The sequence below is a fragment of the Phyllostomus hastatus genome, unplaced genomic scaffold, assembly GCF_019186645.2.
Source record: "Phyllostomus hastatus isolate PE091 unplaced genomic scaffold, TTU_PhHast_1.1 phas_scaffold_78, whole genome shotgun sequence".
NCBI lineage: Eukaryota > Metazoa > Chordata > Mammalia > Chiroptera > Phyllostomidae > Phyllostomus > Phyllostomus hastatus.
The window spans coordinates 47,446,226-47,458,340 of record NW_025334041.1 but is presented as its reverse complement, the minus strand read 5'-3'; the positions used below and the strand labels follow the sequence as shown (position 1 = coordinate 47,458,340).

Below are 12,115 nucleotides of genomic sequence, written 5' to 3'. Positions count from 1 at the left end.
ATTTCTTGTGTTTTTGATAATAGCCATTCTGACGGGTGTAAAGTGATATCTCATTGTGATTTTCATTTTCATTTCCCTAATTAGTGAAGCTAAACATCTTTTCATGTGCCTGTTGGCCATCTGTATGTCTTCCTCAGAAAAGTGTCTATTCAGACCCTCTGCCCATCTCTTAATCGGGGTGTGTGTGTGTGTGTTTTACATGATTCTTTATGTAGTTTGGATATTAACCCCATATCAAAATATTTTTTGCAAACATCTACTCCCATTTGGTGGGTTGCCTTTTTGTTTTGTTGATGGATTTTTTTGCTGTGCAAAAGAATGTAGTCCCATTTGTTTATTTTTGTTTTGTTTTTCATGCCTTTGGAGTCAAATTCACAAAAATACCACTGAAAGCATTGTCCAGATGCTAATGCCTATATTTCGTTCTATATATATTTTAAATGATTTAGGTCTTACATTCCAGTATTTAATTCATTTTGAGTTCCTTTTTTAGTATGGTATAAGATAGTGGTCTAGTTTTATTCCCTTGCATATATCCAGTTTTCCCAGCACCATTTATTGAAGACTTTCCTTTCTCTGTTGTATGTTCTTGGTTCCTTTGTCATAAATCAGTTGTCTATAAAGTGTGAGTTTATTTCTGGGCTCTCCATTCTGTTCCATCGGTCTGTGTGTCTGGTTTTATGCCAGTACTGCACTGCTTTGAATACTGTAGCTTTGTACTGGAGTGTGAAATTGGGGAGTGTAACATCTCTGGCTTTGTTCTTTTTTTCTCAGTATTACTTTTACTATTTATGTTTTTTTGTGGTTCCTCAGAAGTTTTAGGATTTTTGTTCTATTTGTGAGAAAAATGCCATAGGAATTTTGATGGGGATTGCATTGAATCTTTAGATTGCTTTAGGTAATATGGATGTTTCTACAATGTTAATTCTTCCAATCCATGAACATGAAATATCTTTCCATTTCTTTGTGTCGTCAGTTTTTTTCAACAGTGTCTGGTAGTTTTTAGCATACAGGTCTTTCACCTGCTTTGTTAAGTTTATTGTTAGGTATTTTATTCTTTTTGTTGCAATTGTAAATGGAATTTTTTTTTTCATTTTTTTCTGATAGTTCTTAGTATATAGCAACAACAGATTTTTCTATGTTGAGTTTGTATCCTATAACATTACTGTATTTGTTTATTGTTTCTAATAGTTTTGGGTATAGTCTTTGGGATTTTCAATATATAAAATGTCATTTGAAAGTAGTGACAGTTTTACTTCTTCATTTCCAATTTGCCTAATTGCTTTGGCCACGTCTTCCAGTACTACATTGAACAAAAGTGGCAGGAGTGATCCTTGTCCTGTGCCTGACCTTAGAGGAAAAGCTTTCAGTTTTTCACTGTTGAGTATGATGATGGCTGTGTGGTTGTCACATACAGCCTTTATTATGTTAAGATAATTTCCTCTATCCATTTTATTGAGAATGTTTATCATAAATGGATACTTTATCTTGTCAAATGCTTTTTCTACATCTGAGCTGATCATTTGATTTTTACCCTTCATTTTGTTAATGTGGTGTATCATATTTATTGATTTGAGAATGATTAAACCATTCTTGTGTCCAGAGAATAAATTTCACTTGATCACAGCCTATGAAGCTTTTAATGTATTCTTATATTTGATTTGCTAGTATTTTGTTGAGAATTTTTGCATCTGTATGTTTATCAGAGATACTGTAGTTTTCCTTTTTTGTGTGTTATCCTTGCTTGATTCTGGTGTCAGGGTAATGTTGGCCTTGTAAAATGAGTTAGGAAGCATTTCCTTCTCTTCAGTTTTTTATAGGAGTTTGAGAAGGATAGGTATTAAATTTTCTTTGAATGTTTAGTAGAATTCACCAGGGTAGCCTTCTGGTCCTAGACTTTTGTTTTTGAGGAGGTTTTTTTATTCCTGTTTTAGTTTCCTTAGTAGAATTGGTCTGTTGAGGTTTTCTATTTCTTAATGATTCAGTCTAGAAAGTTTGCATGATTCTAAGAATTTGTCCATTTCTTGTAGATTGGTGGCGTGTAGCCTTTCACAGTATTCTTGTATGATCCTTTGTACTTCTGTGGTATCCATTGTAATTTTTCCACTTTCATTTTTTACTTTCTTTGAGTCTTCTTTTTTTTTCATTAGTGAGTCTAGCTAAAGATTGGTCAATTTTGTTTATCTTTTCAAAGAAACAGCTCTTCATTTCATTGGTATTTTCTATTGTCTTTTAGTTTTTTATTTCATTTATTTTCCCTCTGATTTTTATTTCCTTCTTTCTCCTGACTTTGGGCTTTATTTGTTCTCATTTTTCTAGTTCCTTAAGGTATAATGTTGGATTGTTTGAGATTTTTCTTGTTTCTTGAGACAGACCTATATTGCTGTGAACTTCCCTCTTAGCACCACTTTTGCTGTATCTCAAAGATTTGGGGGATGTCATATTTTCATTTTTATTTATGTCTGTGTATCTTTTGATTTCTTCTTTTACTTCTTCCTTGACCCAGTAGTTATTCAGTAGCATGTTGTTTAAATTCCACATATTTGTGATTTTCCCAGCTTTCTTCTCACTGTTGATTTCTAGTTTCATACAATTTATACAAAAAGGATGCTTGATATGATTTGTCTTCTTAAACTTACTGAGACTCGTTTTTTGTCCCAAATATGGTCCATCTCTGAGAATATTCCTTGCGCACTTGGAAACAATGGGTATTGTGCCAGTTCTAGGATGGAAAGTTCTGTAAATATTAAGTCTATCAGTTTTAATGTATAATTTAAGGCTGATGTTTCTTTGTTGACTTTCCATCTAGATAATCTTATCTGTTGGTGTAGTGGATATTAAAGTATCAGAGAGTCTTCATATTCTGATACAAAACTAAGGTGTGGCTCAAAATTCATTAAGAAGCCAGAAATAATAACTCTGCATTGAAAACTTTTTTAAAAGAATTTCTTGTTTTGCACAATAGTAATCCTTACTTTTGCTAAACTTTTCCCTGAAATTAACAGGAAACAAAAATGTTAATGCTGTGAGAATTTGTGTTTTCTTTTCATCAGATACTCTGACTTCGTTGTTCATGAAATAGGAAAAGATGGACGCATCAGCCATTTGGATGACTTGTCCATCCCTGTGGATGAGGAGGTAGGGGCCAGCTCTCCAGCAAAAGTCACCTTCTGTATAAAGATAGCATCTTTTAGAGATCATTGAAATACAGAGCTTTAAAGTCTTGAATTCTGTGTGAGACTCACTGGGAGCTTTTATGGTTATTTTAAAGGATCCTTCAGAAGATGTATTTACAGTTTTGACAGCCGAAGAAAAGCAGCGTTTAGAAGAGCTTCAGCTTTTTGTAAATAAGGAAACCAGTGTTGCCATTGAGGTAAATAGTACAGAAATATGTGCAAAGGTTTTATAGGGTTTTCATTGCCCCTTTTTGGGTAGATGTTAGTGTCTGTTGAAAACATTGTAGTAGTTAACAAAAGGATGATACTGTCCTATTTGATCTAAAAGGGCATTGCATTAAAAAATGTTTTTAATCAGTGACTGGTAACTAGCATCCATATAAGCTATGGCCAAAAAAAAGTGGTTTTTAAAAAATGTTTCATATGCCCACAAGTCAACAAAGAAATCAATTGTTTTAAACCTTGTAGTGTCTGTTATTCATACAGTGTCTCCTGGAAAATGACATCCACAGCAACATCCACAGCCTGGCAAGCAGAGGTGCTGCCCCGTGGAATGATGTTTTAGATGTTTAAATCTAAAAATTCAGAAGTAAAAAGAAACAAGTGACGTAATGATCTGTGTTTTTAATAGGTTGTTGAGGACACCAAAGAGAAAAGAACCATCATCCATCAAGCAATTAAATGTCTGTTTCCAGGATTAGAGACAAAAACAGAGGATAGAGAGGGAAAGAAATATATTGTAGCCTACCATGCAGCTGGGAAAAAGGCTCTGGCAAGTAAGTGTGTGAGTGACCTGGCCTTTCTTTTGTCGGGCGATCTTGAGAGGCAGATCCCGCTAACCATTTTCCTCACCTGGTCATATTCAAGGCCTCCTTTGCTGTTCAGAAAAGGATGTTGATCATGACACTCCTTCAAAGAAGGTGAATAATATCATTTTAGATGCCAAAGCAATCCTACAGAATGTCTGTCTGAGAGGGACGTTATGTCTTTTATGTGAGTAACAATTTGTTGAAATTGCAGTGGTGCTGAGAGAGCGTCTTAGGAATTTGATGTGTCCCCTGAAGAGCACAGTGGGCTGAGGGGCAATTCAAGAAGAAAATGCACAGATATTGCTCCTTCTGTGTTCTTTTTTTTTTTTTTAAAGATTTTATTTATTTATTTTTAGGGGGGGGGGGGGAGAGAGATATCAACATGCGGTTGCTGGGGGCTGTGGCCTACAACCCAAGCATGTGCCCTGACTGGGAATCGAACCTGCGATGCCTGGTTCGCAGCCCGTGTTCAATCCACTCCTTCTGTGTTCTTAATGAAGAACAGGAAACTTTCAGATGGACAGAACCTGCTGTCACCTCAGTAGTACACTTTTGGCAAAGCCCCTGTATTGAAAGACATGCTGTTTTCCCACTGTGAGCATCTTCTTCACTCACTTACAAAAAGCATGGAATATGTAGGAAAAAGCCCCTTTGCCCAACCAAGCCCATTTTTTGTTGCATATCATTCATTTGAAATGAGTGTGTGGTCTATAAATCTCTATTTATGTTCTAATATGTTTTCTACAGCCATGAAAATATGTAGTTGCATATAACCTTAAAAAGATTAGATAATTTTTCTTCTTTTACTTGTCAAGTCAGCAGATAAAATTTTAATAAAAATTACAGTAGGAAAAAGTTACTTCCTCACCCTCTTCCCCTACTGGTAATGGCTCCTATTAGTGAAGCATTGCTTCTCGATATATTTGTTAGGACAAAACTCTAAGACTATATTTAAAAAAAGGCTGTTCAAAGCATTAATGCTTTGTCACATTCCCTTAGGTTAATGCAGTGAATGGATGAGAGCTTTATTGTTTTTAACTATGGTTCTAGTGAAATGAGAGGGCAGAAATAAGGTTTAGCTGTGCCTTGGAAAATATGTAGTGAAGTCAGTAAGTATGGATGGTGACATAGAAATGAGAAACCTCGAGCAGGTGGGGAGAAGAAGGTGGAGATTGGAGGCCATTTCTCAGTGGACACCAAAAAGAAAAGTGTATGAAATGACCTGGAAGTACTTGTAGTGAATGTGTTGTCAATTACTTCCAAATCCACAAATGGCTTGGTCACTGAATGTTTCTTTGATCCTGAATCATAGTGTAAAATATTACCTTCACAGTCTTTCTTCAGCCAGAGTTGTTCAAGGGAATTAAGCCCAGTGCAAAATGATCTGAGTGACTGCTTTTCATTTCCCCAAGATTGTCATATAGCTGGTAACTATTTCAGATGTAGAATATCTACCTCTACTGTAGCCATATAATAAAGTGCCTTGGAACCCAGGTTGAGAAGGGCTGCTTGGGGGATGTTCCCTGTGGAGAGGCAGTACATGCTGGTCAGTCACCCTGTTGCAAAGGCAAGAAGAAAAGGCAGGACCTTGTTCTGCTGAGTGTGATCATTAGGAAGTAGATTGGAAAGATAAAACCTGCATTGTTTTTGAGTACTTACCTCTTGCAGTTGATCATTATTTTTTAGAGGATGTCAGGTTTTGTGATCTTCAGGGAAAGGAGTTAGGGTACTTGTAGGTTAAAGTGGCCATTACAGTTTTCTCACCCTTTCTTCTCAAGCAAGTGGCATCAGATCTCTCATGTTCTGTCTATATCTACATTTTCTGAGCTTATGCCATACCCACCATTTAATTCCCTTAAGAATTTCCAAATGAGATGCTGAGCTCTGTGTGACATACACAACCCCTCCCCATTTCCCTTTGCACATCTACAGTAAAATATGAATTTCTCACTTAAAAAGAAGCAGGAGGGCAGGTCAGACTGGATCAACGCTTGCACCGAGATCTAAACCTCTTGTGGAATTTAGTAAAGGGGGAGTAGAGGCCTGCCATCTGAGCCCTTCTCTCCCACCTCCTCATGGACTCAGATAGGCTCTTGAGAGCCAGCAACCATCCTTTACAGACCTGGACCCCCACCCATGAGCTGAGAGTGGCTTGAAAGAAACACCATTGGAAGAGTGAGGAGAGCTGGTAAACAGAGACTTGTTTGTAAGTCCCTGCAAATATAACCTGATACCAGTGACAGCTTCTTTTGCTGGACCACCTTGCCTGGAATTTGAATTAGTTAGCTTTTACATCTTCATTGCTAATCTAAATTTGTAATGTTTTTGGAGTGCCTTTACTACCAAACCCTGATATAAATTGTTTTCTCAAATAGAGCCATGCATCCTAAAACATAGGCATAGTAGATTCCATATCATGGTGCCCCAACATTACAAATTATCAATTATTTTAACTTAAAATGTTATCTTATATGTTAATCCAGTCTGATAGACAGGGCACATTGATTTACCTACCAAAGCATATGTAGAGTATTTTTCTGAAATTATCATGTAATGATAATGATAAAAAATTATCATGTAATAAGCCACCTAATCAGGTAAATTGATTTATGTTTTGAGATAGATAATGAAAATTACAAATACCTCTAAGAACTTCTTTTTAAAGACTTAAGTGAAAAAAACAAAACTGTGCCGTGTGATGTGTAGAGGCTCTGAAATGAATGGTTCCCAGGTATAGGGAGTCCTCTCTATGGATCCCCTATACCTGGGGCTGGGGATCCATATAGATTCAAGAGGAAGAGCCAGATAGATAAAAAGGGAACTCTCTGGGAGAGACTAGTGTTATGGAATCACAGGAAGAGGAAATTCTAGTAACCAGAGTGGTTAGCAGTGGAAAACATTACAGATAGGTCCAGCAAAATAGAACTCAAACATGTCCATTAGCTTTTAGCAACATGGAAATCATCAATGTCCGCCAGGGCAGTTTCAGGGGAATAAGACTGGAAACCAGTTTTTACTGTCAGTTGAGGTGAAAAGCAGTAAATAGCGGATTTTTCTGTGTATAATGTGCACTCTTTTGCTCAATTTTTTGAGGGAAAAATAAGGATGCACATTATACATGGGTATAATGATTAATACCATGGGTATGGTGATGGGTATAATAATCCTGTGTATAGTGTGCATAAAATGTGGGTGTGCATTATACACAGGAGCACATTATACACAGCAGAATACAGTCATACTGCTTTAACAAATAAGCTATAAAGTGGAGGAGAGAGGAAAGGAACATGGTTAAGAAGAGGGAGACTTTCAGAGTGCCCTAAGCATATTGATATACTGATGGGAAAGAGTGCAGAGGGAGGGTGAAAATTCTGGGAGGAGAGATTGAGGATGGGGCAGGATCCTTGGCAGGAAAGCTGAAAGGTTGGTGTGCAGTGCGCAGCAGTGGAAATGGCCTGGAATAAGGAGGAAAGAATGTTCTGCATGCTACCCCAATCCTGTCATCTTTCTTGAGCTACAAACATTTTTTCCTTCCTTATTCATGAAGGGTCTCTGTCTGCGGTACATGAATATTCCTGAACATGTCTTTTACTTGATTTCTATTTCTGCTAGACTGGGGCTGCCATAGCAAACCATCAAAAGGCTGCTTCCTATTATCTCAGCCTGAGAATCCTTTGTATTAGCTTTAAATCATTGTGTCTCAAAAATGTCTGAAAGTTATTTTAAATTCACTCAAATTGTGAAGCTATACACATATGCTATTTTAGCATTCTAAGGACTGGAGTTGATAAAGTTAAACTACCCAAAAGAAGCTGAGACTCAGATTTTCTTCTGTTAATCAGTGCGTACTATTTTGTATAATGAGTACATTTAGAGAAAGAATCTTTGTGTTTGTTATTTGCAGAGGAGGTAACTGTATGCATGCTCAGTGCTTGGATTTGCTAATAAAAGATGCATGCCTGTGAGCCAAAACTCATACTCGGTTGTCATAGTTCATAGCATTTAGTTTTTTTTTAATCTTCTGGCTTCATTTATTTCTTGCCATTATAGTTTATTATACATGTACAGATGGGGTAGTTAAGGGAAAACGTAGGTATGTTTCAACTTTGACCACAAGTATTTTTTTAACTTTTCTATTATGGACACTTTCAGATATACACATAAATGAAGGAAGTAGTATATTGACTCCACTGGACCCATCATTTGTCTTCAAGATTATTAATATTCTGTTGATTTTGTCTGATCTGTTCCTCTCACTTTTTGTTCTTATTGGAATGCTTTAAAGAAAGTTCTACACAGCACTTCATTTCACTCATAAATACTTAAGTATGTATCTAATAGATAAGTACTGTAACCATAAGCTATTATCACATCTAACAAAATCAACAAGTTCTTAATATCTTATACCCAGTGCATGTTCAGTTTTTCCCTGATTATCTCAAAAGTGTCTTTTACATACTTGTTCAAATAATGATACAAACAAGGTAAGAACATTGCATTCAGTGGATAAGTCTTTTAAATCATCTCTCTTTTTTAAAGATTTTATGTATTTTTAGAGAGCGGGGGAAGGAGGGAGAAAGAGAGGGAGAGAAAGATCAATGTGTGGTTGCCTGTCTCATGCCCCCTGCTGGGGACCTGGCCAGCAACCCAGGCTGTGCCATGACTGGGAATTGAACCGGCGACCCTTTGGTCTACAGGTCAGCACTCAATCCACTGAGCCATACCACCCAGGGCTAAATCATCTCTTAAATCTCTTTTGAATCTATTGGTTCAAGAGCTGTTTTCCATAATAACTTCAATTTTTTTCAAATAAAAAATCTTTATAACTCAGTATAGGCAAGTCATAAAATACAAAGCTAAACAATAATTACTTGCAGTCTCACCATCAAAAGTTAATCACCAAGAGCATTTTGGTACATATTCTCCCATATTTAAGAGCACAAATCTCCGTAGGGAAGCATTTTGCATCCAGTCTTGAACCTTTTGCTTCATCTGGTGGGTAGAGGCAGTGCAGCTTTGAGGATGAGCTGACATGCCATTGTGTGGGATTAAGACAGGAAGATTGTACCTTAGGTGAGTTTTCTCCTTGTTCAATGTTTGCCTCTGCGACATTCCATTGTTAATGTCTACATGGCTGTTAACCCACTACATTCTACCAGGTGCTGTAGAAGTCCTTGGTAGAAACTTTCCATGCGGTCATTTGCATGTTCACCTCTAAAGCACTTTAATATTATTATAAATTAAACATTGCTCTCTTGTGCTCTTTATGCTGTGCATTTGGACAGAGGTCAGACCTACAGCAGGTAAGAGCAGTTGGTGTTTCATGTAGATAAAATGAAATGCCAATGATTTTTGTCACAAGCACCAAGTGTAGACAACTTTGCTGAACTGTAGTGAGCTGGAAGGGAAACCAAAAATAATATTCCTATTCACAATTTTCTGAGGATGAGTTGTGAGGAATTCACACCAAGAGCCAAAGAAATACCTGTAATACTTTTCTGTCCAAAACAGAAAAGACTCACATTCATATATATTAGAAAGAAAAAGCAGTTCACTAAGCATTTGTGCCCTGGCAGTTTTCCCAGATGTTGTATTGATTCATTTGTTCTTTACATTGTAGCTTTGGTACTAGAAGTAACTTCAGTACTAGAAGTTTTTTATGTTTCTGAAGATGGATGCATGAATTCATGCTAATGGATTATTTTAGGGACAAAGACAAAGGAACATTTTTAAAAGAAGACTTTTCTAGGGATTATGTGAAATGCTTCTTAAAGTTTTTCTTTCATGGAGTGACAGAAATCAAGTAAAGTAGATGTGTTCAAAGAACAGCTGCAGCTGTGTGTCGCCCAGGGTTTACGAAGGTTACTCTGCAGTGTCTGGGAAGTGCAGTTGTGCCTTACATGTTTTTCCCAAAGTGCTGATTTTTTGAAACACCCTTTGGGCAGCTTAAGTGTCTAAATCTTAATATTGTTTAAATATGTTTCTATATTATAGGATAATTAAAATATTCGTTTAAAAGAAGTTTTAAAAGTCAGGTTCTCCAAAGTCTTGAAATGTTGGTCAGTTTCCAGAAAGTTGAACAAGCTAAGTAACAGTGGCTCAAAAGTTGACACTTAATCTGGCTTAATGTTTAACATTTCCTTTCCCCAAGAATGACAATTAGGTCTTGAATGCCAGCTGCTGGCTCTGAAAACCAAAGTACTAAATACTTTGTGATGTATTAGCCTTTGGAAAATCTAAATGTGTCACTGAGGCAATTCCTTACAAGTTTCACCCCCAGCCCGTCTAAGGAATCGGTCCTGTACGTCCTGTACATGCGAGCACCTGGGGATGCGAAGCACGACCGCAGCGCCCAGCATGACTACGGTTCCCTCTGGACGGCATGTGTGCTGGGGAGCAGGGTGCCCACCCATCAGACATGTGCTTGTAACACAACTCGGCTAGGCAGTGGTGGATTCCTCTGGGTTTCTTTGTGAAGACTGCTGATTGGTTAGTCTTAGTCTTATCACACCATCTGCATTCAGTTTTTGATTTTAAATACAGACAGTGTTGTTAAGTATCTAATCACAAAGAGTTGAATACCTGTAGTGCACACAGCTGTAACCACTTGACCTGTATTTCTTGTCAGACTAGATCTAATCTCTCACTTAAAGGTTCTCCAGCAAAAAATAAGCTTGTAAGGTTTCATAAGGAAACACTGAGATAACTTTTATTGCAATGTATATAACATTCATTTTTTTTGTTTTTAAGATCCAAGAAAACATTCTTGGCCAAAATCTAGGGGAAGTTACTGCCACTTTGTACTATACAAGGAAAACAAAGACACCATGGATGCTATTAATGTACTGTCCAAATATTTAAGGTTAGTATCTTATTCTTGTGCCTGTAGAAAATCAAAACACAGACATTTATTTTCCTCTTTACATGCTAATGAAAAAGGAGAAGGAAAATAGGCAAACAGATAGCAAATATGCTTCCCGATTATAGTTTTCTTAGACAGTAGGTGAATCAATGTTTTTAACCTCCTTGCATATTGCCAGTGATTTAAAGTGAAATTCTGTAAGTCAGTAGTTCACATGTAGTAGAGAGTAACCAGTCAATTCAACTAAACATAAAAATTAACTTTTTTCCTTGAAAGCCTGAACTGTGATTTGGCTGCACAGGTTTGCTTTACTGAACTGTAAGGAGATTGACTAGACTGAAAACCAGAGACCAGTCAGATATTCTCTCTCTCTTTTTTAAATTATTTTATTGTTCAATTACAGTTGTCTGAGATTTTCTCATCAGAGATGCAAATATAGCAGAGATTGGGTCTCAGAATGGAACAGGTGCTAAAGAATTTTGGTTTTGTTTAGAAATGGGTATAGGCACCACAGCAAATCTCTATGCAATACAGATTCGCTTTCTGGCATATATTTAACCCTGTTTAAATGTGCTACACAGTGCGTCCATTTGTTGTGGCTGCCATGACAAAATACTGCAGACTAGATGACTTAACAAACTAATTTTCTCACAGTTCTGGAGGCTAGAAGTCTCAAGATTGAAGTATTATAGGTTTGGGTGGTTTTTTTTTTTTCCCTTGGCAGGTGGCTGCCTTCTTTCTGTGTCCTTACGTGGCCTTTTCTCTTGTCATGTGTCCCTGGAGTCTCTCTGTGTGTCCAGATTTCCTCCTCTTCCTAGAACACCAGTCAGATTAAATGAGGATCCATCCTAACGGCCTCATTTTAATTTCTTCACCTCTTCACAGGCTCTGTCTTCAAATGCAATTGCATTCAGAAGTACTGGGGGTCAGAGCATCAACATACAAATATGGGGGGAAACATAGGAGCCCATAGGAGACTGTGTCCTGTTTGGTAACACTTTATTTCATCCTAGTTGCTAGCTCTCAGGGGGAGAGTTGGTGGTGCCTTCTCTGTACCTGAGCCTGGGAGAATAGACCGTTCCTGATGGGAGTTGTAGACAGTTGTAGAGGGAGTTCCTCTGAGACCTGGGCTGAGGATGGCTCAGAGCTCAAGAAGTCTTTTCTGGTTTTTCCTGTTAGTGTGGAGCAGTTTTTATAAAATATATCCTAGTAAATTAGCTGACTTAAATCTTCATAGCTAAACTATTTAGATACCTGTTTTAGCACTT

General features: G+C 37.2%; 1 protein-coding gene across 2 annotated transcripts in view; it reads left to right on the top strand.

Annotated features, from left to right (window-relative positions):
- Positions 1–12,115, top strand: part of PUS7 (pseudouridine synthase 7) — a 63,009-nt gene that overhangs the window by 11,691 nt on the left and 39,203 nt on the right. For both annotated transcript variants that reach the window (XM_045828839.1, XM_045828840.1), the window contains 4 exons: positions 3,054–3,138; positions 3,272–3,373; positions 3,808–3,952; positions 10,736–10,847. In XM_045828839.1, the coding sequence (XP_045684795.1) occupies positions 3,054–3,138; positions 3,272–3,373; positions 3,808–3,952; positions 10,736–10,847 (444 nt within the window). The remainder of the gene's footprint in view (positions 1–3,053; positions 3,139–3,271; positions 3,374–3,807; positions 3,953–10,735; positions 10,848–12,115) is intronic.